We start from the raw sequence: 26,558 nt of genomic DNA on the forward strand, positions 1-26,558 counted from the left end.
AGAACAGTGGCTGTCCTGAGACAGGACTCAGATGTTCTTTAGACCCCCAGACTGGGCCCACTTTAAGAAAATCTGATAAAAATATTATCATTATTATTATTATCTTTATTTATTGGATAGAGACAGTCAGAAATCAAGAGGGAAGGGGGAGATAGAGAGAGACAGATACCTGCAGCACTGCTTCCCCACTCGCAAGGCTTTCCCCCTGCAGGTGGGAACCGGGGGCTCAAACCTGGGTCCTTGTTCACTCAAGGTTTTGGGGTTGCCTTTGTTTATAAGACTATAAATATCTTAGAAGTATAACTTCACACCTCTTCAGTACAGGATACTATTAGGTTGTCAGAAAAGTCATGACCCATTTTTGCATAGAAAAGTATGCCATGACTTTGCTGACAACTCGGTATATCGCGTCTATTCCCAAGGTAGCAGTATCCCTTCACTGAGGTCCACTGCGACCCTCCTTTCTTGCTGTGCAGTCCTCCCACCTCACACCCCCAGTTCCCTTTGGCGGTCTCAGTTCTGCAGTCCCAAGCTGTAGGTTTGCCTTCATTGGGACTTGTTTATTTTGCTTGCTTGCTTGCTTTGTCTACCCCGCAGCTGAAGTTATTTTATATTTTCATTTTATCTGAGTCTTTTCAGTGTTTCTTGTTGGACTGATTTAGCGGAAGTGAATTACTAATAACTGTTGTTTATTTGAAAAGCTTTTTTTTTTTCATTTTGTTGCCCTTGTTATTGTTATTGCTGCTGTTGTTGGATAAGACAGAGAAATTGAGAGAGGAGGGGAAGACAGAGAGGGGAAGAGAAATACAGACACCTGCAGACCTGCTTCACCACTTGTGAAGCTACCCCCCTGCAGGTGGGGAGCCAGGGTCTCAAACCAGGATCCTTGCACCAGGCCTTGTGCTTTGCACCACCTGCGCTTAACCTGCTGCATTACCCCTAGAAAGCTCTTCATAACTCCTTCAAAACTGATTAGTCATCTGGAAGAATAAAGTATTCTTGGGTGGAGGACTTTTCCAGTCAGAATTTTGAATATATTCTGCCAGTCAAAAGATCTACCTGTATACTTATTAATGTCACATATTACCTCTTTGGTGTGTACCTGCCAGTTTCCCTCTAGTCAGCATTATTTTGCCATTCTTCGGGTATTTCGTTTTGGGTTCATTTTTATTCTTACCAGAGCATTCATGAGCTCTGGCTTGTGGTGGTGCCAGGGATTGAGTCTGGGATCTCAGACCTCAGGCATGAAATGCACGACCACTGTGCCATCCCCCCAACCCCAGCATTGTCAAATAGGCAAACATGTTTATTTGTTTGTTTATATGAGTATAGACTCATGTCTTCCTGTGTCACTCAATGCAGTACAACCTGTTACTAATGTTATTTGTGTTGAGGCTCAAATTTCCCTAACCTGTATAATATGAACCAAGTTGCTCCATCTTTCTATTCCTAAGCCTTCCCCATCTGGATATGTGGACTGTAAGGTAGCTCAGTAGGCCAGCATGAGGGCTGATGAGATAATTACTGGAAGGTGCCAGTACCACTTTGGCACAGCCAGCAGTGATAATTCCTGCTACGGACAGATCACTGTGCCCCCTGCCTGGAGATCAGGAAACAATCTTAAGTGCTGAAGCCTGAGATGGGTGTAAGCTTAACTTGCAATGGCTTTCCAGGAGCTTGACCCTCTCTCCATGCATCCTGTCCCCCAACCCGAATACACTGTGAATGAATGTGTGGGTTCTGTTTCAGCTCTGTGAGTCTGGAAGACTGGTTGGACTTCTCCAATACCAACGTGGAGAAGGCTGACAAGCAGAGGAATAACTCCCTGTTGATGAAGGCCCTGGTGGACCGAATCCTATCTCAGACCGCCGGTGACCTGCGTAAGCAATGTGATGTGGTAGACACAGCATTTAAGAATGGACTGAAGGAGACCAAAGATGCCAGGGACAAGCTGGCTGCCCATCTGGCCAAGGTGAAGAATCCCTTGCAGGGAGCACAGAAGAGTGTAACTGGGTTTCACTGGAGTTTCTAGAATGCCTTCCAGGTTGCTGCAATGAGGCAGATGGTATATAGTTAACTGGGGAGTAAGCCCCCCCCTTTCTCTCTCTCTTTCTGCAGGATTTGGGCTTTGGGGAATTGGAGCAGAAGCTGGCCCCATTTGGAGCTTTCCTGGTCACTTAAAAAAACTTTTAAATATTTTTATTTATTTTTATTATTGGGTAGAGACATAGAGAGAGGAGGGGGAGTTAGAGGAGGAAGAAACAGAGAGATACCTGCAGCCCTACTTCACAACTCTTGAAGCTTTCCTCCTGCAGGTGGGGACTGGAGATTTAAACCCAGGTCCTTGCACACTATAATGAGTGCACTTAACCAGGTGTGCCACCACCTGGCTCCCCTTTTTTAAATGCATTTTTAAAAAGATTTTATTTATTAATGAGAAAGATAGGAGGAGAGAGAGAATGAACCAGACATCACTCTGGTACAATGTGCTGTAGATGATTAAACTCAGGACCTCGTGCTTGAGAAGCTAAAGCTTTATTCTATGCCCCAACTCCTGGGTCCACCCCCTTGCCCAGAATAGACTGTCTCCTCATTCTGAACTAGTCATGTAGACTATTGAGACAGGTGACATCTCAGGCATCCTTTGTGACTTGGAATTTCCATGAACTGAACATAACCATTTCTCCAAATACACCTGCAACTTTGGAATTCTAACTTTGGAATTCTAACTTGTCTTGTAATTTTAGGTTGGGCTCATTAGAAATATCTGGGTGTCAGAAAAGTCATGATGCATCATTGCATAGAAAAAAAAAGCACCATGACTTTTCTAACAGTCCAATATTACTCAGGGGGCTAGAAGTTAGTTTCACCCATCAGAGTACACGTTACTTAAGTATGAGGACTGGTGTTGGAGCTCTTGGTTACCACATGGGAGTACCTGTAGGGGGGAAGCTTCACAAGTGATGGAGTGGTGTTTCTCCTTCTCTCTCTCTCATCTCCATCTCCATCTCCCTCTCTCTCTCTCTCTCTCTCTCTCTCTCTCTCATCTTTCTCCCCCTAGCTAGCAGAAATATATATATATCAGTGCAGGTACCAAGCCTCAGTGATAACAATGGTAGTAGAATAAAGGAAAGAAGGAAGGAAGGGAGGGAGAGAGGGAGGAAGGAAGGAAGGAAGGGAGAGAGGGAGGGAGGAGAGGAAGGAGGGAGAAAAAATACTCTATTTGTTTGTCATATCTGGGGCTTCATATATGCACAATTTGACCAATCCAAACTAAGTTTTCCAGACACACACACACACACACACACACACACACACACACACACACATCACCAGAGCTTCTTCCAGAGCCACGGCACTCCCATGTGTGTTCTGGGACTAGGACTTGGACTGCATGCACACATGGTAAGGCACCTTCCCTTCCAGGTGAGCTATGTCTTCTTCTTCTTCTTCTAGCGTTTGCCCTTCTTCCGTAGCCAGTCAAGAGCATCAGGTTGAGCCTGATGTAAAGTTTCGAGACCTCCTTTGAATCTGGAGAGGTGGCAGTCGTTGACTATGTGGGTCATAGTCTTGTCTGTAGCCGCAGGGGCAGTTCGGGTCGTCTCTGGCTCCCCAGCGATGGAACATAGCGCCGCACCGGCCATGGCCTGTTCGATAGCGATTGAGGAGGGCCCAATCATAATGTGCTAGGTCAAAGCCGGTTGACGCTTGCAGGGGTCTGTGATGAGGTGTTTGTTCTTTACCTCAGCTGAATCATGTCTCTAACCCAGTAAATATTAAGCCTGCATAGTAGAGCTATGTCTCTAACCCAGTAAATATTAAGCCTGCAGCAAAATCTGACCTCTGTGTCATTTATTTTTGGTGACAATGGTTGAAGGTGGTTCTTCTTGCTCAGAAAGATTTCAGTCTCCATCCTGAGCTAAAATTAACCACAACAGAGATCGAATACTGTGGGAATAGTACTTTATGATGAATGACAAAATGACAACCACAGGCATTATGTAGTCTGTAATCCACCAACTCTGTAGATATGTCCAACCAAGCCCTTACCCTGCCCAACCACGATCAGCGGTAACTCTTTCACAGATTCCATTTCAGGTCAAATTCAGTATTTGCTCAACTTTTGGAAAGTGTCCTGCCTATTTCATGTAATCATTCATGGAGGCTAATTCTTTGGTCACTTCAAGCTCAGCACTGACTCCTTGAAAAAAACAACAGCTGAGCATTTTCAGAACACTTGCCAACTAAGATGGGCAAAGGAAACCTATTCAAAATCAAGGGCCTTGTTTTTAAATTGACTGTTGTTTTCAGTGTCTCCTAACTTGTGAGCAACTGTTCTTGCTGAACCAATAAACTGTCTTGAACATATTGCCATTCCCCGGATATTCCCCTTCCTCAGTTGCTGCAACCAAAGTGATTTAGAACTGATACATCAGTAGGAATGTGTTTCTTCACCAAAGCAGTGCAAGCCAAGGAGCTCTGACAGCTTGTGCACTATTACCCACTATCTTGATCTAAATATAGTGAAAATGTTTCACATCTGCCCACACACAAACTCACAACTCTCATCCTGTTTCCAGTAACTGCCTCTCCCCATCCTTCATTCCACAGGGGTGGAACCCTGGGGGCAAATGCTGGTGGGAAGGTGGAGAGTTAAACTGGAAAGACAAACAGTGAGCCTGTACTGAGAGAGGGAGGGGAGAAGGTGGGAAGGAGGGAGGTGGGGAGAGAATGGACAAAAAAGATATTTAACTAATTCACCATCAGTAAATGGCTTTTCTTACTTGGCTAACAAATGAACCACTTAAAATCTCCCTTTGATTGCATTTCCATTTTTGTCAAGTTCTGCAATGATGAGATATTCTGTCATAAATTTCTGTGTTTCCCACCCCACCCCCCGATTGTTGCTCTCCTGTGAGTTGGGAGTATTGTGGTAAATGCTTAGTCTACTAATGTTGTTGTATGCTGTGTTCTTCCAGCAACACTACAGTGTGTAGTAAACGCAGTGCTCTGCTACTAGCTGATTAGCTGAGCAGTGTCTCAGTCAAAACAAAACAAAACAACAAAAGATAGATCTGAACAGACAACTCATCAAAGAACAGCTACAGATGACAATTAGGCATAGGAAAAAATATGTCATGATGAATTGTAAATTAAAGCAAGGCAGTAGCTCTCCATGCCTCTAGAGCACTTCTAGCAAGGATGTGAGAAACACGCCTCTCACTTACTGCTGAGGGGAATGCAAAATGGCACAGCCACTGTGGAATGGCTGTTTCTTACAAACTGTTATGTGTATGATCTGGCAATCTCACTTCTTGGCATTTACTGAAGTGTGTTGAACATGTATGTCCCACAGAAAGTTGCATATGAATGCTTATAGCAGTTTAGTCATAACTGCCCCCAAACTGGGAAGCAACCAAGACACCTTCCATAAGTGAAGGAGTAAAATAGATATTGTGCATTCATATAGCAGAATGTCATTTAGCGATAAAAAAAAATGGATCATCAAGTTGCAAATAGCTTGGAGAAGATTTACTTATTTTTAAAATTGAATTTAACTTTATTATGTTTTAAATGTGATTAGCACTTAATATTGATTTACAATATTATAACAGTGGTATAATTCTATACCGTTCCCACCACCAGAATCCTGTATCCTCCTCCCTCCATTGGAAGCTACAGTAGTTCTCCCAAAGTTAACTATTATTTCCATAACTATGTCGATATTTATATATAACTTGCCACCACCCTCCTTTCTTTTTCTATGGTCCTGCCTTCTCTTCCTTTCTAAGTCACAACTACACCTATTACTGCTTCTGAGTGTCCTTCCTTTTTTCCTCCTCTCTCTGGGTCCAGATGCAATTGGAGTTCAAAGCCCTCTGGTCATCTTCCTAGATTCCTCCCTCTCTGAGAGTTTAGACCAAAGGTCTTTATAGGGTGCAGAAGGTGGGAATTCTGGCTTCTGTAATTGCTTCTCCACTGGACATGGACATTGGCAGGTCGATCCATACCCCCACCCTGTTTTTATCTTTCCCTATGGGATAGAGCTCTGGAGAAGTGAGGTTCTGGGGCACATTGGTGAGGTTGTCTGTCCAGGGAAGTTGGTATGGAATCATACAAATGACTAATGAACAGGAACCAAAAAATAGAATTAGAGCAGATGAGAATAGGGATCTTAGGGTGGAAAGAAGTGAGAATATGGGAGTCGAGCAGTAGTGCAGTGGGTTAAGCACAGGCAGCGCAAAGTGCAAGGACCCGCATAAGGATCCAGGTTCGAGCCCCCGGCTCCCCACCTGCAGGGGAGTCACTTCACAGGCAGTGAAGCGGGTCTGCATGTGTCTGTCTTTCTCTCTTCCTCTCTATCTTTCCCTCCTCTCATTTCTCTCTGTCCTTTCCAACAACAATGACAACAATAATAACTACAACAACAATGAAACAACAGGGCAACAAAAGGGAATAAGTAAATAATTTTTTTAAAAAGTGAGGATATGTTTAGGTATGTTCCTAGGGGCCCATGACTTTGTAGTTTTTGCTTGAGTTTGATGGTTAACATGGAGATAGACAAAAATGTTGTCTGGGAAGATGGTGTTGACGTTGAGAATAGGGCTAGAAAGTTGAAATAGGGCAGAGGGTAGCTTCCAAACTGGAAGAAAATCTGTGAATAAAATGAACTGTTTACCCCATCCACCTGACCCAGGGCCCATCTGTATTCATATTTAGCACAGAAGCCTGTGTAAGCTCTGAGTCCCTCTCACTCAGTCTGAATTTGCAGTTCGTATTCACAGCTGGGAACATTCTAGGCTGCACTTATTTCAGGACTAGTCTTCCTGGCAGGGTAGGGTGACCTAACCTCCCTTTGGAGAGTGGGGCAGTCCCTACCATTGGTACTTTAAAGTGAGGGTAAGGTCCTTTTTCTTCCCTATAGTCTATGGGAGTCTGAGGGCTTTTTAACTGTAAGTAGGCTTTTTAGCTTAATCAATCAGTCCTGACCAAGAGATAAATCAGGGAGGGGAGAGAGAGCACAGTGATCATGCAGACACTCCCATGCCTGACAATCCAAAGCCCCAGGCTCAATTCAGCTGCTCTGCCTGTAGCCAGAGCCAAGCTGGCAGTACCCCTTGGCCCTGTGAGTTTCCAAACAAATCCCATTTATACTCTGTGGGTTCTGCGGCAGTTATTCACCATATCTCCCAATTCATCAGGAGAACAATGGGGAAAGTCTCCCACTATACAACCCCCACCTCTAGTCCACCGGGGTATAGATCTCCTGAATTTTCTAGCCAGTTCTCTGCCTCCCTGATGTCAGCATGGGGCCTCCCAGCTGCTGCTCCAGCCGCTGAGTGGCAGGAGCAATGGAGACTCACAGTTGCATTTGGTGAGCCTTTGAGTGGCAGGAGCAATGGAGACTCACAGTTGCATTTGGTGAGCCTTCGGGAGTCCTCTCCTCCCTCCAGCAGTCTTTTTGTTGGTAAAACAGACTAGAGGTGGCACCTCAACCGGCAAACTGCCAGACTGTTATCAGCCACTCGGGAGTAGATAACAGGCTTTAACCCCAGGAATCTCCTTAGGCTCCTCTCTGTCCACGAGCCACCTGTGTTTGTACTCGTGAGGGTAAAGTCCTAGAGTGGCCTATGAGAGGGCTTACGCTGACATTCCTGATGGAAGTGAACAGTGATGGTGGAGAGAGGGGTCTATTAGAGGTCTAGGGTAGGGGGCCAGGTGGTGGCACACCTGGTTAAGCACACATTACAGTGTGCAAAGACCCAGGTTCGAGTCCCCAGCCCCCACCTGCAGGGGGAAAGCTTCCCGAGTAGTGAAGCAGGGATGCAGGTGTCTCTGTCTGTCTCCCTCTCTATCATACCCTTCCCTCTTGATTTCTGGCTGTTTCTATCCAATAAATAAATAAAACAATAAAAAATTTTAAAAGAGGCCTAGCGCATGGAGTAAATTTACATGTATCACTAAATAGAGGAAGTCAATCTGAAATTCATAGTGTGTGAATAATAAATACAAAGCATCCAACTCTATGAACTGTCGGAAGACAGAACTGTGGAGACAGTAAAAAGTTCAGTGATTTTCAGGGCTTCACGTAGCAGGGATGTGGTGTGTGTGGGGGGAGAGATGAGTAGAGGAGAATGGGGAGTTTTTAGGACATCGAAACTACGCTATGTATCACTACACCTTGGTCTCAACCTCCAGAATGTACAGCAGAGTGAATCCCAGTGAGTTTTGGTTCATAGTTTTGACTAAATTTTGATTCATCGGTTGTAACATCAGTGCAAAATGTTTCTGTTTTGTCCTGTTGCCTCCAGGGTTATTGCTCAGGCTTGGTGCCGGCACTACGAATCCATGTCTCCTGGTGGCCACTTTTTCCATTCTTTTCTCCCCGTTTTATTTGATAGGACAGAGAGAAACTGAGAGAGGAGGGGGAGATTGAGCAGGAGAGAGCAGGCTAGGTGGTGGTGCATCTGGTTAAGTGCAAGCATTATAGTGCATAAGGACCCAGGTTCAAGCTACTAGTGCCCCCCCAACGGCAGGGGGAAAGCTTTACGAGTGGTGAAGCAGGGCTGCAGGTGTCTCTCTCTCCCTCTTTGTCTCACACTCCCCTCTCAATTTCTCTGTCTCTATCCAAATAAATAAATAAGTAAATATTTTAAAGGGAGAGAGAGAAAGATAGACATCTGAATACCTGCTTCACTGTTTGTGAAGCATCCCCCACTTACTTGGGGAGCCGGGGGTGAGAACCTAGGTTCTTGCACTTAGTACTGTGTGCACATAACCCCGTGTGTCACTGCCCTGCCCCCCAAAATGTTAATAGAGAAAAATATGTGTGGGGGAGAAAGAAAGTATACAGAAATTCTCTACCTCCTGCTCAGTTTTAATGTAAGTCTAAGAACAACTGCTCCAAAAGAATTCTGTTGATTTAAAAAATCTTATTTCAGTCTGTAGAGACCGGTGGCATATAGACCCATATGGTCCATTTTAGTGATTTGAAATTTTAGTGATCTGAAACTCTGTTGCGACTAGTTTTGTCCAGAGAATCTGTGTATTTTGAATATTTTAGTTCTTCCTACATTTAAATGAATTTGGTCTGTTTAAACATTATGGTTTTAAACATATTAGTAATTTTAATTTAGACTTAGGCTCCTAAGTTGAAATTTTATTAAGTTAGAAGACTTAAAAGTGCTCAATAGAATTTAAGATTATTATTATTATTTTAAAGATTTCATTTATTTATGAGAATGATAGGAGGAGAGAGAAAGAACCAGACATCACTCTGGTACATGTGCTGCCAGGGATCAAACTCAGGATCTCATGCTTGAGAGTCCAAAGCTTTACCACTGCGCCACCTCCTGGACTGCTAAGATTATTTTTATTAGTTTACTAGATTAATAAGGTCTTTTAAGAACTTCAGAAGGCCTTGTTTGTTAAGACAAAGCAAGTGTTTAAAAATTTTTCTACAGGGAGTCGGGCGGTAGCACAGAGGCTTAAGCGCACATGGTGCAAAGCGCAAGGGCGTGAGGTTGTGAGGTTGCCGGATTGAGTCCCCAGCACCCCACCTGCAGGGGAGTCGCTTCACAAGCGGTGAAGCAGGTCTGCAGGTGCTTATCTTTCTCTTCCCCTCTCTGTCTTCCCCTCCTCTCTCCATTTCTCTCTGTCCTATCCAACAATGACGACATCAGTAACAACAACAATAATAGCTACAACAATAAAAACAAGGACAACACAAAGGAAATAAATAAATTTTTTTAAAAAAAATTCTCCTATCAAGGCTGGGAGATAGCTCATGCAGTATGATGTATGATGTATACCTTCCCAAAAGTGAGGGTCTGATTTCAAGCTCGAGCACTATATGAGGCACCACTGGCAACTGTAGGGGAGCTCCGTGGATGGTGGGGCAGTGCGAGGTGTCTCTGTTTCATCTCTGTCTCTGTTTCTCCTATCTCTGTGTCTGTCTCTCCTTTCTCCTCTCTCTGTCTCTCTAAAATGAAGAATACAGAACTGGCTTGGGAAGGCTGCTCAGCAGTGGTATGGGGCATGTGCAAGGCCCTGGTTTGTTCCTTGGCACCACTAGTAAAAATTACATACACATATATAAATGCTGTGTGAAGTAAATGTCCACAGAATCTTAACTGTGCTGGATGTTGGAGTAATTATTAATCACAGTAAGTTTAAAGTGAGTGTTAACACTTGCTAAGTGTAAACATAGTTTAATCTGTGAACTGAACTTGAGAAAAATCTAAATTATGTCAAGAAAAGGCTTAAGAATGGGTGGGGGAGATAGCATAATGGTTAAGCAAAGAGACTCATGCTTGGGGCTGCAAGGTTTCAGGTTCAGTCTCCCACCATAAACCAGAACTGTGCTCTGGTAAAACAAAACAGACTTAAAAGAAAACAAAAACACTTAGAAAAATCGAATGGAATGTGTGGACCTTGTTTGAATTCTGTTTGAAATAAACCAACTTTTATAAAAACGGATGGGATGGGCCAGCAAGATAACTCACTTGGGAGAGTGTCTGGTCATGCATGTGACCCAGGTTTGAGCCTGGTCCCCACTGCACCGGGGAAGCTTCAGTGCTGTGTTGTCTTTCCCTCTCTCCCTCTTTCTATCTGAAAAAGTTGACCTGGAGTGGTGAACCACAAACACAAAACAAAGAGACATCTAGGGAATTGTATGCACTAGATATTTAGTGTTATTAAATAATCACTCTGGGGGCCAGGTGGTGGTGCACTTGGTTAAGTGCGCACATTACAGTGCGCAAGGATCCAGGTTCAAGCCCCTGGTCCCCACCTGCAGGGGGAAAGCTTCACGAGTGGTGAAGTAGGGCTGCAGGTGTCTCTCTGTCTCTCTCCCTCTCTATCTTCTCTCAATTTCTCTCTGTCTCTATACAATGATAAATAAAACATTCAAAAAATCACTCTGTTATGTGTAGCACTATGGTCTTGTAGTTATGTTAAAAGAAAAATGGAGTCTTTATGTCTTAGAAATGCATACCCAAGTATTTAAGACTGAAATGACAATATTTGGGATTTGTTTTAAGATAAGCTTTGAGCAAGAGTGGGAAGATAGGGTTATAGATTAAGATTGGTCTTGTATTGATCGTTGCTTGAATTTATATTAGGCACATGAGGCTCATTTTACTTACTTTTTATTTGACTATTACCAGGGTTATCACTGGGGGGGTCAGTGCTAGCACTGCAAATCCACTGTTCCCAGCAGCCATTTTTTTCTTTTCTTTTTTCTTCTTCCCCTTTCTTTCTTTCTCTCTCTTGCTTTCAAATGGCAGATAGAAATTGAGAGGGAAAGAGGAGATGGAAAGGGAGAGAAAATGAGAGACGCTTGCAAACCTACTTCATGGCTTGTGAAGCTTCCCTCCTGTTGGTGGTGGTGGGGTGTTCAAACCCTGGTCTGAGCACGTGGTAACATGTGCGCTCAGCCAGCTGTGCCACTGCTTGGCCTAGGCTCATTTTAATTATCTACTTTTATGTGTGTTTGGAAATTTCCATGATGCAGTTTGTTATTTATTTAATATATTTATTTATTTATTATTGGATAGAGACAGAAATGGAGAGGGAAGGGGGAAACAGAGGGAGAGAAACAGAGAGACACCTACAGCCCTGCTTTACCACTCATGAAGCTTTCCTCTTGCAGATGGGGGCCAGGGGCTCGAACCCGGGACCTTGAGCACTGTAATGTGAGCAATTAACCAAGTGTGCCACCACCTGGCCTCCACAAAACTTATTTTTAAAGCTTATGGAAGAAATAAAAATTTTAAACTAAAACTAGTTATGTATTAATCTCAAAGTCTATGGAACTTCTCAACAATCTCTTCTGTGTACTTCTTCTTCTAGCGTTTGCCCTTCTTCCGTAGCCAGTCAACAGCGTCAGGTTGAGCCTGATGTCAAGTTTCGAGACCTCCTTTGAATCTGGAGAGGTGGCAGGCGTTGACTATGTGGGTCATTGTCTGTCTGTAGCCGCAGGGGCAGTTCGAGTCGTCTCTGGCTCCCCAGCGATGGAACATAGCGGCGCACCGGCCATGGCCTGTTCGATAGCGATTGAGGAGGGCCCAATCATAACGTGCTAGGTCAAAGCCGGGTTGACGCTTGCAGGGGTCTGGGATGAGGTGTTTGTTCTTTACCTCAGCTGACTGCCAGCTCTGTTTCCGAGAGACTGGAACAGAGAAGTTCAGTGTAGGCGTAGGGGACCAGATTGTCTGACGTACTAAGCCATCATCAAAGAAAATAACAAGATTCAGTTGAACTGCTCACAGTTTCTCCAGGCTTCTAGGGGTTTTGATAGGGGTGGATTGACAGAGAAGTGGGCAGCTTTTTGTTTTCTTTTTTAATTGTTGTGGGGTCTCTCACGCATGCAATTCCATTGCTCTGGGATGTCTTTTCATTCAAATAGAGAACAAAAGAGAGGGAGAGACACCACAGTATTAGATCTTTCATGCGGTGCTAGGGCACAAACCTGGGCCTTACACATGACAAGACATACACCTCATTTGATGAGCTGCCGCTCTAGTCCCAGGAAATAGCTTTCTGCTCATGATAGAAAGGTAATCTTTGCAAAGGCCTGCCTCCAGCCTTTGCTGAAGTCACGTTCCCAGGAACTGACAGGATTTGGGCAGGAGATGAGGCAGCAAGGACCAGTTACATCCTTTCCACCTGCAAGACCTGAGACTGATTGAATTACTTTGCGACTTGTAATTACTATTAGAGGAAAGAGAAATGAGGCTCAAAGAATTTTTTTATTATATTTATTTATTGGATAGAGACAGCCAGAAATTGAGGAAGGCGGAGATAGAGAGGGAGAGAGACACACACCTACATACATCCCTGCTTCACCACTCACAAAGCTACCCCTGCCCCCCCCCCGCCCCCAGAGGTGGGGACTGGGGGCTTGTATCCGGGTCCTTGCACACTGTTAGGTGCACTCAACCAGGCGCACCGCCACCTGGCCCTTTAAGATTCATTTTGTGTACTTGATTGGGTAGAAATCTGAGGTCCCTCCGTCCCAACTCACATGAGCCTGAGAGTTTGCTGTTGGGGTTTGAGGGGCACATCCTGACCTTACCTACTCTGTGTCCTTCTTCATAAGGTCATGGAAGAGATTGCTTCCCAGGAGAAAAACATCGCAGCTCTTGAAAAAGCCATCCTTGACCAGGAAGGGCCTGCCAAGGTGGCTCACACACGCCTGGAGACCAGGACACACCGGCCTAACGTGGAGCTGTGCCGTGATATCGCCCAGTATAGGCTCATCAGGGAGGTCCAGGACATCACCAGCAATATTGAGAGGTAGGCTGGCAGAGATAGGGCTGCTGGAGCTCCATTTAAACTTGGTTATTTCTTAACCCCACCCCCTTTTATTTTTGCCAGAGCACCACTAATGTGTTGTTTTTTTAATTTTTTAAAAAATTTTTGTTTATAAAGAGGAAACACTGAGGCCCCACACCTGTGGACATCTGATCTTTGACAAAGGGGCTCAGACTATTAAGTGGGGGAAGCAGAGTCTCTTCAACAAATGGTGTTGGAAACAGTGGGTTGAAACATGCAGAAGAATGAAACTGAACCACTGTCTTTCACCAAATACAAAAGTAAATTCCAAGTGGATTAAGGACTTGGATGTTAGACCAGAAAATATCAGATACTTAGAGGAAAATATTGGCAGAACTCTTTTCCACATAAATTTTAAAGACATCTTCAATGAAACGAATTCAATTACAAAGAAGACTAAGGCAAGTATAAACCTATGGGACTACATCAAATTAAAAAGCTTCTTCACAGCAAAAGAAACCACTACCCAAACCAAGAGACCCCTCACAGGATGGGAGAAGATCTTTACATGCCATACATCAGACAAGAGTTTAATAACCAATATATATAAAGAGCTTGCCAAACTCAACAACAAGACAACAAATAACCCCATCCAAAAATGGGGGGAGGACATGGACAGAATATTCACCACAGAAGAGATCCAAAAGGCCGAGAAACACATGGAAAAATGCTCCAAGTCTCTGATTGTCAGAGAAATGCAAATCAAGACAACAATGAGATATCACTTCACTCCTGTGAGAATGTCATACATCAGAAAAGGTAACAGCAGCAAATGCTGGAGAGGGTGAGGGGTCAAAGGAACCCTCCTGCACTGCTGGTGGGAATGTTATTGGTCCAACCTCTGTGGAGAACAGTCTGGAGAACTCTCAGAAGTCTAGAAATGGACCTACCCTATGATCCTACAATTCCTCTCCTGGGGATAGATCCTAAGGAACCCAACATAGCCATCCAAAAAGATCTGTGTACACATATGTTCTTGGCAGCACAATTTGTAGTAGCCAAAACCTGGAAGCAACCCAGGTGTCCAACAACAGATGAGTGGCTGAGCAATTTGTGGTATATATACAATGGAATACTACTCAGCTGTAAAAAATGGTGACTTCACCATTTTCAGCCGATCTTGGATGGACCTTGAAAAAATCATGTTGACTGAAATAAGTCAGAAACAGAATATGGGATGATCTCACTCTCAGGCCGAAGTTGAAAAACAAGATCAGAAAAGAAAACACAAGTAGAACCTGAAATAGAATTGGCATATCGCACCAAAGTAAAAGACTCTGGGGTGGGTGGATGGGGAGAATACAGGTCCAAGAAGGATTCAGAGGACCTAGTGGGGGTTGTACGTTATATGGGAACTGGGGAATGTTAAGCATGTACAAACTATTGTATTTACTGTTGAATGTAAAACATTAATTCCCCAATTTAAAAAAATAGAAAAAAAAAAGAGGAAACACTGACAAAAACCTTAGGATAAGAGGGGTGCAACTACACACAATTTCCACCACCAGAACTCCATATTCCATCCCCTCCCCTGATAGCTTTCCCATTCTCTATCCCTCTGGGAGCATGGACCCAGGGTCATTATGGGATGCAGAAGGTGGAAGTTCTGGCTTCTGAAATTGCTTCCCTGCTGAACATGGACATTGACAGGTCGATCCATACTCCTAGCCTGTCTCTCTCTTTCCCTAGTGGGGCGAGGCTCTGGGGAACCAGGACTCCAGGACACATTGGTGGGATCCTCTGCCCAGGGAAGTCTGGTTGGCATGATGTTAGCATTTGGAACCTGGTGGCTGAAAAAAGAGTTAACATATAAAGCCAAAAAAAAAGTTCACTAATCATGAACTTAAAGGCTGGAAATATTCTTATGAAGAGTTGGGGGGGGTCTCCATTTTGTAAATATTTAGTAGAGTCCTATTTCAGTTATATTCCAAAGAGCCCATGACTATACTAGTTTTTTTTTTTTCCCTTGAGCCTGACATCTGATATGCAGGTGGATCTAAGTTATTGTCTGGGGAGATGATGTCATGGCTGGGAAAAGGACCAGAAAGCTGGATCAGGGAAGAAAGTAGCTACCAAATATGGGAAAGGTGTATAAATATTGTTGAATAAAATTCCATATTCAGCTTAAAACTTGGAAGCAATCCAGATGCCCAACAACAGATGAATGGCTGAGAAAGCTTGGTATATATACACAATGGAATATTACGCAGCTATTAAGAACAATGAACCCACTTTCTCTGACCCATCTGGGATGGAGCTAGAAGGAATTATGTTAAGTGAGCTAAGTCAGAAAGACAAAGACAAGTATGGGATCATCCCACTCCCCACTCATAAACAGAAGTTGAGAAAGAATAACAGAAAGGGAAACTCAAAGCAGGATTTGACTGAGTTTGGAGTAGGGTACCAAAGTAAAAATCTCTGGGTTGAGGCTGAGGGTGGATGTTCAGCTTCACTGGGGGAGGGGAGGAGGATAAGATGGGACAAAGTCTTTTGGTGGTGGGAATGGTGTTTATGTACATTCCTATTAACCTGTAGTCATATAAATCACTATTTAATTAATATGAGAGGGGCAAAAATTGATTGAATGTCTCAAACTTTTTAATGCATAGACCATAGGCTGAGTCTTTGAAATGTTAACTCTCTTAAAAGCTTAGACCAGGGAGAACAGAAGCAACTGGTGACATTACTCTATAAAACACAGCTATAATCTCTGGTTTATGGTGGTGCTGGAGATTGAATCTAGGAGCTCAGGGCCTCAGGCATGATGGTCATTTGCATAACCAATATGCTGGCTCCCCAGCTTCATTTAAGTTTGGCATGTAAGTAGTGTTGCCTGCTGGGCAGGCGTTGATTTGCATCTCTAGGGTTGAAGGGCACACTTTTTTTTTTCCAAGGGCCCTTTATAAGGTAGTCTCTACGAACCTCAGCCAGTTAAGAAATGGGTTCCAGGGGGGCTGGGTGGTAGCACACCAGGTTAAGTGCACATGACACGAAGCACAAGGACTGGCACAAGGATCCTGGTTCGAGCCCCTGGCTCCCCACCTGTAGGGGAGTCACTTCACAGGTGGTAAAACAGATTTGGAGGTGTCTGTCTTCCTCTCCCACTCTCTATCTCCCCTTTTCTCTCAATTTCTGCCCTATCCAACAGCAACAATGGAAAAAAATGGCCGCCAGGAGCAGTGGATTCACAGGGCAGGCACTCAGCCCCAGAGATAAACCTGGAGGAAAAAAGGGGGGGCATATCAATTTTAAATGTATCTGAGGAAGCCCAAATCTAGTTGTATAGGTAAAATCTATATTTTCCCCATATTTTCTTTTTTTAGCCAAAGCACTACTTAGCTCTGGTGTATGGTAGTGCCAGGAATTGAACCCAGGACCTCTAAGCTTTAGGCATGAAAGTCTGTTGCATAAGCTGCTGTGTTATCTCACTGGCAAAACTACGGTTTTAAACGTTGGCAGTTCATGGGGTTGTATACCTTGAGAATGTGGTCTGTGGCCTCCAATCCAATGCCTGTCTTAAGAACATATCAACATGGTTTCTACCACCAATACTTTTTTTTTCCTACCACTCGTTTTTCACCTTCTAGATTAAAGGAAACACTGGCCCAAGCTCAGGTGGAGCTGAAAGGACTGAATCGCAGACAGCTGGCCCTGCAGGAGGAGATCCAGGTCAAAGAGAACACCATCTACATTGACGAGGTGCTGTGTATGCACATGAGGAAGTCTATCCCTCTGAGGGAAGGGGATGCCCGCGAGGAGTGGGCCGGGGGCCTGCGCTCCAAAGCTGTCTGCTGACCACAGGGACAGTTCAAGGCCTCATTAAACCACATCACAAGACAGCGGTGCCGAGCTCTCATTTCAGGAAGCCTGCCACCACCTCTCACATGGGATTCCTGTTTTGGTTGAGATTTGAGGGCAAGGTCCAGGAACAGGGGCTCCCTCATATGTTGGCACAGGCCATTCTCCCACTATCACAGGACTTGGGGTTTGGGGAGGGGAGATATTTTGTTGTTGTTGTTCAGATTCATTTCAGTCTAGGAGTTGGGCTGGGCTCCCCTACCCAGGATATGCCTACCTTCCTCAGGAGAGGGGAGGCAAGCACTCTCTCAACGGCTTCTTCTGAGAAGACAATGTGAGCAGGTGACTGGGTGACACACACACACACACACACACACACACACACACACACCCCAGTCCACAGGCACGGTGTAAAGGAGAAAGGGGGACCAGGAATCCTAAGTATCCCTGCCACTTGTAGGCGTCCCTCTGGGCTCCTCTCTCTGAAACAGAGGGGAGGGGAGGGCTAAGAGGCCTTCTAGAAAGTCAGTCTAGTGGGAGGGGCTGAGGAGCAGATAGGCCAGGTTGCTGTTGTCTGAGTCTCAGGTTCGCAGGCTGTAGGAGGGCTTGGAAGGCCTCCAGAGATCGGCTCTAGTGGGACGAGGTGTGTGTGTGTGTGTGTGTGTGTGTGTGTGTGTTGTGTATCTGTCCATCCATCTGTCCTTCCATCTGTCCACCTGCCTGTCTTGTAGAAGGTGGTCAGCCAGCTGGTCACTGCCTGGGAAAGAGCTGCTTTCTGGACTCCAGCAACCTTAGAGCTCACCCTTTAGCGCCACCTCGTGGAAATTATTTGTGGGTTTGTTTTCTTTTCCCAAATGCTTAACAGTGTGAGTTTGGTGTTGGCTTCTATACCAATTAGTATATCCCCCAGCTGGGGGCGGGGGGGGGGTGGGTGGGAGAGGAAGACTACATACATTTTGAATTATTTTACGGCAGTAGAGGAAAAGAAGAAAATCCCTCCCATTTTTGGCAGAGATTCAAACCAGCAGGTAAGAATGTAGATTCAGATGTACCTGTCTCATGAGGGACTGAGTGAAAGGCTGGCATGTTTGTGTGCAAAGGGCTTCATACAGAGTCTGTCCCAGGGGAAATCGAATGTTCAGTCAACAGGAGCTATTTGTGGTGGTCTCTGTCCTTACCTCTGTACGATTTCTTCGCACTTGTACTCATAGCAGAAGCTTGATTTTGTCGGCATAAGCTCAAGTCTTTACTGTATGCTACAGGTAGCTTTCCAATCTGCTGCATCATGTTTATAACTACCCTTGTTAAAGTTGGTGCCAGGGTTATCACTGGGTCTCAGTGCCTGCACAAAAACAATCCACTGCTCCAGGTGGCCATTTCCCCCCCCCCCCTTTTCTTTCATTTAATAGGACAGAGAGGGGTTGGGGACATAGAGAAGGAGAGAGAAAGAGAGAGACCTGCAGCTCAGTTTTAGCACTCATGGCAAGCAGCGACTCCTTACACGTAACTTGTGTGCTCTACCAGGTGTCTCACCACCTGGCCTCAATGGTTACACACTTAAAAACAACATTGACATCAATATTTTCAAATATTTACTATTTGCTTTCCAAGAGAGTTCTGCTTATAGCTGGCTGCCATCTGCTGAGTCACAGCAGCTCAAGAATACATTTGGGTAACTGGCAAAAGGAATCGTTTTCTGTGGGAGACTACTCACTTTCTTTCTGGAAGGGCTACCTTTCGAGAATGAGGCTCCCATCTCACCCCCTTTCATGAGTGAAGCTGCTTCAGAATTAGCTGTGCTAATTCTCCAAAGTTACTGGTGTGACTCCCACTCCCAGTTAACTTTGCAACTGGCCAATTCCTTAAGTCGCTGGCCCTTCTTGACTGAAGATCCAGTATCCACGACCATTGTGCTCACAGACTCTGGGGCTTCTAGACTCCTGGGAAATTCTGGCATCAGTCATTGTCTCACATCATATCAGAAAAAGAAATTCTGAGATTCATTTGGAAAAGGAGTATATACAGATTTTAAAATGTGTGGCTTCTTAGGCAGCTGAGCAGTTCCCCCTCCCCTCCCTCACTGATGAGAGGGTGTTCACGCTGACAGTCTGCTGGGAACTGTGTGGAGTGTAGAACAGTTGTTCTTTATAGTTGCTTTAGTCTTTCAAGCCAGTTAAGAGGAACATAGAAGCAATCAGGTTCTTCATCAGCTTCTAACATGCCCAGCCACAAGAGGGAATGAAAATTCCACAGCCCAGACATGATCCCAGGCTTATATTCCTGGAAGTGTGCAGGGTGCCTGTCTTCACCAGACCACTCAGGATGGCGCTCAGCACACTGCCTGTGTCCACCCATGGTCACAGTGAAGACGGCTGTGTTCTTTGACCTAATTGTCATGTGGAAACAGATCAGTCCTCACATCTAGAGAAAACATAGCTGGGGGCCAGGAGGTGCTATTAAGCGCACATAGTACTAAGCGCAAGGACCCGGGTTCCGGCCCCTGCTCCCCACCTACAGGGGAGATGCGTCACAAGCAGTGAGGAAGGTCTGCAGGTGTCTTTCTCCCTCTATCTCCACCTCCTCTCTCAATTTCTGTCCTATTCAGTAAAATGGAAAAAAGAAATGGCTGCTAGAAGCAGTGGATTCATAGTGCTGGCACCGAGCCCCAGCGATAACCCTGGAAGCAAGAGAGAGAAAAGAGAGAGAGAGGTAGAGTGAGATAGAGAGAGAGAGAGGAAACTGAGCTGAACTATCTGGATTCTGTGTTAGCTTTGGTCACACATTCACTTCGGTCATTTCTACTACAGCTGATCAGCCAGGCAGCATAGGAATTTGCTTTTGTTCTGGCTGGGGAGGCCATAGTTTCTCATTCTTTTCACCCAGTTTCCTTTCTGCTTCAGTTGTCCTCTAACCTTTGCAGGGATGACTGCCTCAGGCTGTCCCAGACAATCACCATAGGTTCATGACCTGCAGTGCTCACTGGGCTGTGGTCACAGAAATAACTGCCCATGTATTTTCCTCATCAAATTTTCACAGGAACTCAGAAGGGGCTGACCTTGCTCCTAGCCCCATTTTATGAATGAGATGCTGACCCTGCGGTCAAAAATATAAAAAGTTCAAATCCTGGATCTGTCACTTCCTATGTGATTTGGGGCAGTTATTTCTTATTGCCTCTCTCCTTATCTCAGAGTTACCTTTATTATTCTTATTATCTCACTCTTATCTCAGAGTCACCTTACCCATAATGTCCTTTGCTGGTGTAGACTTGTAATTCCAGACATGGGATACAGGAGGTGGGCAACATTATCAAGGTACTTAGCTGACTAATATGTATCGTGGAAATTGCTTTTAGTTGGCAAGTGTAAATACATTTCAGAATTGCATCTCTAGGCACAGATTTCTGCATATAAGATCAGGAAGTAGCTGTCAAATTGAAGACTGAAAAAAAATTTTTTAATTTTTTTTTTTTTTTTTTTTAGGATAGAGAAATTGAGAAGGGAGGGAGAGAGGGAGAATGACTGGGAGGAATCTGCTCCTGCTTCACCAGCAGCTCATGAAGCTTTCCTCCTCTTGGTGGAGAATGGGGTCTTGAACCTCTTGTGCACAGTAACATGCATACTCAACAGGTAATGTGTGCCACCACCACCCGATCCTTAAAAATTTTTTGATTAAAAAATAAAAATTTTTATTGCCACAAGGGTTATTGCTGGGTGACTATATAATGAATCCATCCAACCACTCCTGAGGGCTTCTTTTTCCCATTCCTTTCTCTGTCTCTCTTTTATAGAGATGGACACAGAGGGAAAGGAGGATAGAGAGGGAGAGAGAAAGAGAGGCACCTGCAGTACTACTTCACCTCTCATGAAGCTTCTCCCTCTGTAGGTGGGAACTGGGGGTTTGAACCTCAGGTCTTTGTGGGAGGTGATGTGTGTGCTCTGCCAGGTGTGCCACTCCCTGGCCCCTAAAGGCAGACAGTTTTAAAGATCAAGCAATGCCCCCTGCACAGGAGGAGAAATAATTTGATTCTTTTGTCTTTTAGTAAAGGTTATTCCCACATCAATTATGCATCAGGCATGTGACATCTATGGAATGTGGAATTTTTTTTTCATTTACACAAAATACTCCAACATTTAAAAAATAATTTATATATTTACTGGATAGAGACAGCCATCCAGAGGGAGGGTTGATAGAGAAGAAGAGACAGAGAGACGGACACCTGCAACACTGCTTCACCACTTGCAAAGCTTTCCCCCTGTGGGTGGGGACTAGGGGGTCAAACTGGGTCCTTGAGAATTGTAGCATGCACTCAACTCCCACAATTTCTGGGCTTCATGGTAGGACTGTGCTAAACAGTGAGATGAGAGGAGAATTAAACAGAGCCCCCTGTCCTTTCAGAACATAGTCCAGATACAGAGAGCATCACAAGCAAGTCATTTCACAAAATGGATGTGTCATGACAGAAATAGACAAGGTGAGGTGACAGTGGCAGTCAGTTTAGACTGGGCAGTGGGAGAAGGCCTTGCTGATGAACTGACACGTGCTAAGATAAAGGGAAAACAGTTTTGCTTGTTCTTTTTTTATTATTTTATTTATTCATGAGAAAGATAGGAGGAGAGGAAGAACCAGCCATCACTCTGGTATATGTGCTGCTGGGGATTGAACTCACGACCTCATGCTTGAGAGTCCAGTGCCTTAGCCACTGCACCACCTCCCGGACCACTTGCTTGTTCTTTTCATGGAACAGAGGAAACACCTTCGTGGCTGAATAGGGGATGGTGGTATTAATCTGAGTTCAGGAAGGTGGACTAGTCACTGAAGGATCTACAGACCACCATCAAGCTCAAACCAACCTGCAGAGCAAGTGTTGCAATTGGCTGGGGCCCTGAGTCTGGGAAGTCTAGCAGGTAGCAGGTAGTAGGTAGGTAGTAGGAAATGAGGGCGTGGCCGGGGCGCTTACATTTCAGCCAATCAGAGGCTAGGGGCGGGGTCAGAGCCAGCCCTTAATGTCTGCCATCCTAATCACCATGTAGGAAACCCTACTCCTGGCATCTCCCTTACCTGAAGGAAGGTGCGGGCAAACAATGATTGCAGCTTTCCAGGATCATTTTCCTAGCTGTCTGGTCTTGGCTGACGAGGGGGCCATGACGGCGACCTGGAGGTTGGCTGGGGGGTTGTTGGGAGGGAGCGTGATTAGAGCGTCCCAGAGCAGGAGATAGAGGATTCCTTTAAAAATACTTTTAACAGGAGTCGGGCGGTAGCGCAGCGGGTTAAGCGCAAGAACCGGCGTAGGAATCCCGGTTCGAACCCCGGGATCCCCACCTGCAGGGGAGTCCCTTCACAGACCGTAAAGCAGGTCTGCAGGTGTCTATCTTTCTCACCCCTTCTCTGTCTTCCCCACCTCTCTCCATTTCTCTCTGTCCTAACAACGATGACATCAATAACAATAATAACTACAACAATAAGAAGACAACGGCAACAAAAAATAAATAAATTAAAAAAAAAACTTTTAACACCTGAGTTTGGCAATTGTCTACTGCGTTTATTTTCACACTCCCCGGAGGTTCTCTGTGTGATCAGGGAAGCTGGAGGGTCCCTGAGACTTTTGTTTTTTTTCCCCAAGGAATCCACCAGATATCAGATGGAAACCATTTTAACAGTCATACCAAGATGTCATGTTACTAAGAGGCATCTTTCAGGAGTTTTCCATAGTTTCATAGTGTGTGATAATGTAACAGACTGCAGAAGTAGGGATGGGCAGTTGCCTGCTATTAAGCCCAAACTGAGAAGTGTTGGGTGACCTGTAAAATGCACCCACTCTTAGGGAAATATGTTCATAGAAATGTGTGTGACCATGTTTTCCATAAAAGCATCTTCTACACTTAAGAGAGTGTGTTTGGGAATGAATGGAAATTAACCAGAACTGGTTCAGGCTATGGATAAATTATTCCACTCATCAACTAGTCCCCCAGGCTGTCTGGATTCCAGCTGGTGCTGCCTGACTTTTTCACAAGCAAAGTGCTTCCTCTCTGGGTCACAGCACTACCAGATGGTTCTTTTTTAGTTTCTGGCTTTTCTGGGGTCAGCATACTATACCATTTTAGAGTGTCCTCTCGACTGGGCCTGGGAGCTCTTTCCCTATAGGTGGGGCACCATTCCCGCTCACCAGTGTAGGTATTTTTCAGGTTAGTGAATAGGAGCTATAGATAGGTTCTTAATAGTACTGCAGGGATTCAGATGGGGAAAAAAAACTAGACAAGAACTTCATATATTTTATAACATTTTACTGATTTATCATTAATTTACAGTAAGTGCTACAAAAATTCAGGAGTATAGTTTCATACCTCTATGTGTGTATAAGAATCACTATGCTGGGGTGGAGAGATAGCTCACCTAGTAGAATGCACACTTAGCCATGCAGGAGAACCTGGATTTGAGCCCCCAGCCCCAACATGAGATGAATGGTGGAACAGTGCTGTGATGCCTCTTCCTCTTACCTTTTATGTAACGTATATACTGTATATATATTATAATATCTATATACATCCAAAGTGATGAAATTGTGGGGGAACAAAGCCCCAGATCCCCCCCAATTAAAAAAAAACATTGGTGGCAAAAAACATCAAAGGCTCATCATATTCACCCAAATCCCAGTGTCATCACACTATCAAAAGACCTTCCTCTACTCATTTCTCCCACCTTTCCTACCTTTTCCCTGATAAACACTGTAAAACATATTCCTTTAGGGGGGGCTGGCAGTAGCATACCCAGGCCAGTGCACATGTTATTATGCACAAGCATCTAGATTCAAGCACTTGGCCACTATGTGCAGGGAGTAAGCTTCACAAGTGGTAAAGCTAGGCTGCAGCTGTCTGTCTCCCTCTCTGTCTCCTCCTCCTCACCTCTTTATTTATCTCTGCCTTATCAAAGAAAGAAACAAAAGAGAAAAGAAAAAGAAGAAATGGCCACTGAGAGCAGTGGATTTGTCATGTAGGCACTAAGTCCCAGTGACAATACTGGTGATTCTCCATCCTCCTCTCTCTCTCTAATTTTTTTTATTATCTTTATTTATTGGATAGAGACAGCCATAAATTGAGAGGGAAAAGAGGTGATAGAGAGGAAGACAGAGAGACACCTGCAACACTGCTTCACCACTTGTGAAGCTTTCCCCTTGCAGGTGGGGACTGGGGGCTTGAACCTGGGTCCTTGTGCACTGTTATGTGTGCGCTCAACCAGGTGCACCACCACTCAGCCCTCTCTCTCTCTCTTTTAAGTCTTAAAAATAAATAGACACAATGTAAAGGGCAAGACAATATCTGAAGCAAGACCCTTGCCAAGGTATTTTGAGATTTGATTAATCAATGCCTACTTAGGACCTCTCTTTGCAACAATACACTCTGTGATCTCAAGAGGTCAGAAATAATATACACTTATGGTATGACCTTAGAATTCATAGCTAAGCTCTAAAAAACACACCAGATTCCCCACCCAAGTATAAGGATAATATATGCTCATTGTAGAACTTTTGAGAACTAGAGGAACATATAAAAGCATAATTCCATTACACAGAACTAGCTGTTAGCATTCATGGTAACATTCAAAACCATTCTATGCTTTTGAAAGACTCTACATGCGTTTTAAATGCAATAATTCACATTAAATATACATCTTTGGGTCCAGCTCCTCCCCCTCCACTCTATGTTGCATTCCCCCAAGTGTTACAAATTCTTCATGAAAATGAGTAATGGGCCCTTCACCAGAGGACTGAGAATGCACAGATACCTTGCTACCTGCATGGGAAAATAAAGGAGACACAAGAAAAACAAATGCAGGAGAAAGGGTGTGTTGTTAAAATTCGGAGGCTCCAGCTGGCCGGGCTAGCTTCATGGGCGGGTAACAGAGACTCGGGGTCACACGGCTGGGCAGGGAAACTGTATTTCTTTATTCAGGAACAACGATTTATAAACTAAGACAAACTAATCACCAAACAGAACTCTCCTGCCTCCTTCCCACATGGCGGTGCCAAGCACTCTCGAACTCTGGAACTCTGGAACTCTCTCAGGGTTCCTTGGGGCGGGGACAAGCGGGCCCGTGAAAACTAGCAGGACTGAACCAATTTTCTTGGCAGGGGGAGAGCTAGAACAACCCAATGTAAAGCATACAACAATTCCCCCTTTTGTTGCCCTTGTTATTTTTATTGTTGTAGTTATTGATGTCCTCATTGTTGGATAGAACAGAGAGAAATGGAGAGAGGAAGGGAAGACAGAGAGGGGGAGAGAAAGACACCTGCAGACCTGCTTCACTGCCTTTGAAGCGACTCCCCTGCAGGTGGGGAGACAGGGGCTCGAACCAGGATCCTTACGCCGGTCCTTGTGCTTTGCGCCACCTGCGCTTAACCCACTGCGCTACCACCCAACTCCAGGCCGTTCCCCGCTCCCATGCAAATGTTTGTCGAGACAAGTACGCCCCCCAGAGGCAGGAAATTTTTTTTTAAGCTGACAAAGTTTTGCCCACAGAGGAAAAAAAAATGGCCCCCTCAGGCCTTCCCTTGACAGCACACTGGTTCTTGTTACTTGCTTACATGTTTCTCCATGTTTGTGCCAGCTTCTTTCTTAAAAAATGCCTGTATGATATATGTTTCTGTTCACCCCACACCCTTGATACTGTAGTCATTTAGTTAAAAAGAAAAGGGGGAATTGTTGTATGCTTTACATTGGGTTGTTCTAGCTCTCCCCCTGCCAAGAAAATTGGTTCAGTCCTGCTAGTTTTCACGGGCCACTTGTCCCCACCCCAAGGAACCCTGAGAGAGTTCCAGAGTTCCAGAGTTCGAGAGTGCTTGGCGCTGCTGCGGGGGAAAGAGGCAACAGAGTTCTGTTTGGTGATTAGTTTGGGTTAGTTTATGAATCGTTGTTCCTGAATAAAGAAATACAGCTTCCCTGCCCAGCCGTGTGTCCTTGAGTCTCTGAAGCTAGCCCGGCCTGCTGAAGCTCCGAATTTTAACAACAAGGGTGTGTGTGTGTGGGTGTGTGTGTGTGAGTTTTTCTCTGGTGGGAGATCCAACTCACAGTGGGTTCCTCCTCCTGAAAGAGGAAATAGTCCTCATCTTTTTTATTTTATTATTTTTTTTTTGGACATGCTGGCAGATTTCTATTAATCTAAGATCAAGTCAGGTCAGGCCAGCATCAGCATCAGGAGACTTTGACATGAAGGTCAGCCAGGAAACCAAGCATTTCTGAGCTGATCACATCAAGTGAATAGGAAAGGAGATTCTATTTGCTCCGTGGCTAGTGATGCCTTTTCAGGAATCCAGGTTAGCAGGAGTCCAGAGTAAAAACCTGGTCTGAATGGCTTTGAGCTTTTAGCTCTGTGGCTCAATGAAGAGTCAAAACACAAAAGCAAACGACAAAGAGAAATTGCCCTAGACA

At 44.7% G+C, this 26,558-nt stretch overlaps 1 protein-coding gene across 1 annotated transcript; it reads left to right on the plus strand.

Moving 5' to 3' along the window:
* The first annotated feature begins 1,714 nt into the window (after positions 1 to 1,714).
* LOC132536714 (tektin-1-like) lies at positions 1,715 to 17,177 on the plus strand. The gene is made up of 3 exons (XM_060184866.1): positions 1,715 to 1,972; positions 13,103 to 13,299; positions 16,926 to 17,177. The coding sequence occupies exons 1-3, from the start codon at positions 1,730 to 1,732 to the stop codon at positions 17,131 to 17,133; spliced, it is 648 nt and encodes a 215-aa protein (XP_060040849.1). The 5' UTR covers positions 1,715 to 1,729; the 3' UTR covers positions 17,134 to 17,177.
* The last annotated feature ends 9,381 nt before the right edge of the window (positions 17,178 to 26,558 follow it).

Source organism: Erinaceus europaeus, unplaced genomic scaffold (assembly GCF_950295315.1).
Source record: "Erinaceus europaeus unplaced genomic scaffold, mEriEur2.1 scaffold_912, whole genome shotgun sequence".
In the NCBI taxonomy this organism is placed as follows: domain Eukaryota; kingdom Metazoa; phylum Chordata; class Mammalia; order Eulipotyphla; family Erinaceidae; genus Erinaceus; species Erinaceus europaeus.

Bases quoted from the DNA above. Each gene is read 5' to 3' on its own strand.
- LOC132536714 (XM_060184866.1), top strand. From the start codon at position 1,730: ATGTGTGGGTTCTGTTTCAGCTCTGTGAGTCTGGAAGACTGGTTGGAC. The intron at 1,973-13,102 runs GTGAAGAATCCC...CTTCTTCATAAG, and splicing joins TGGCTGCCCATCTGGCCAAG to GTCATGGAAGAGATTGCTTC. The intron at 13,300-16,925 runs GTAGGCTGGCAG...TTCACCTTCTAG, and splicing joins ATCACCAGCAATATTGAGAG to ATTAAAGGAAACACTGGCCC.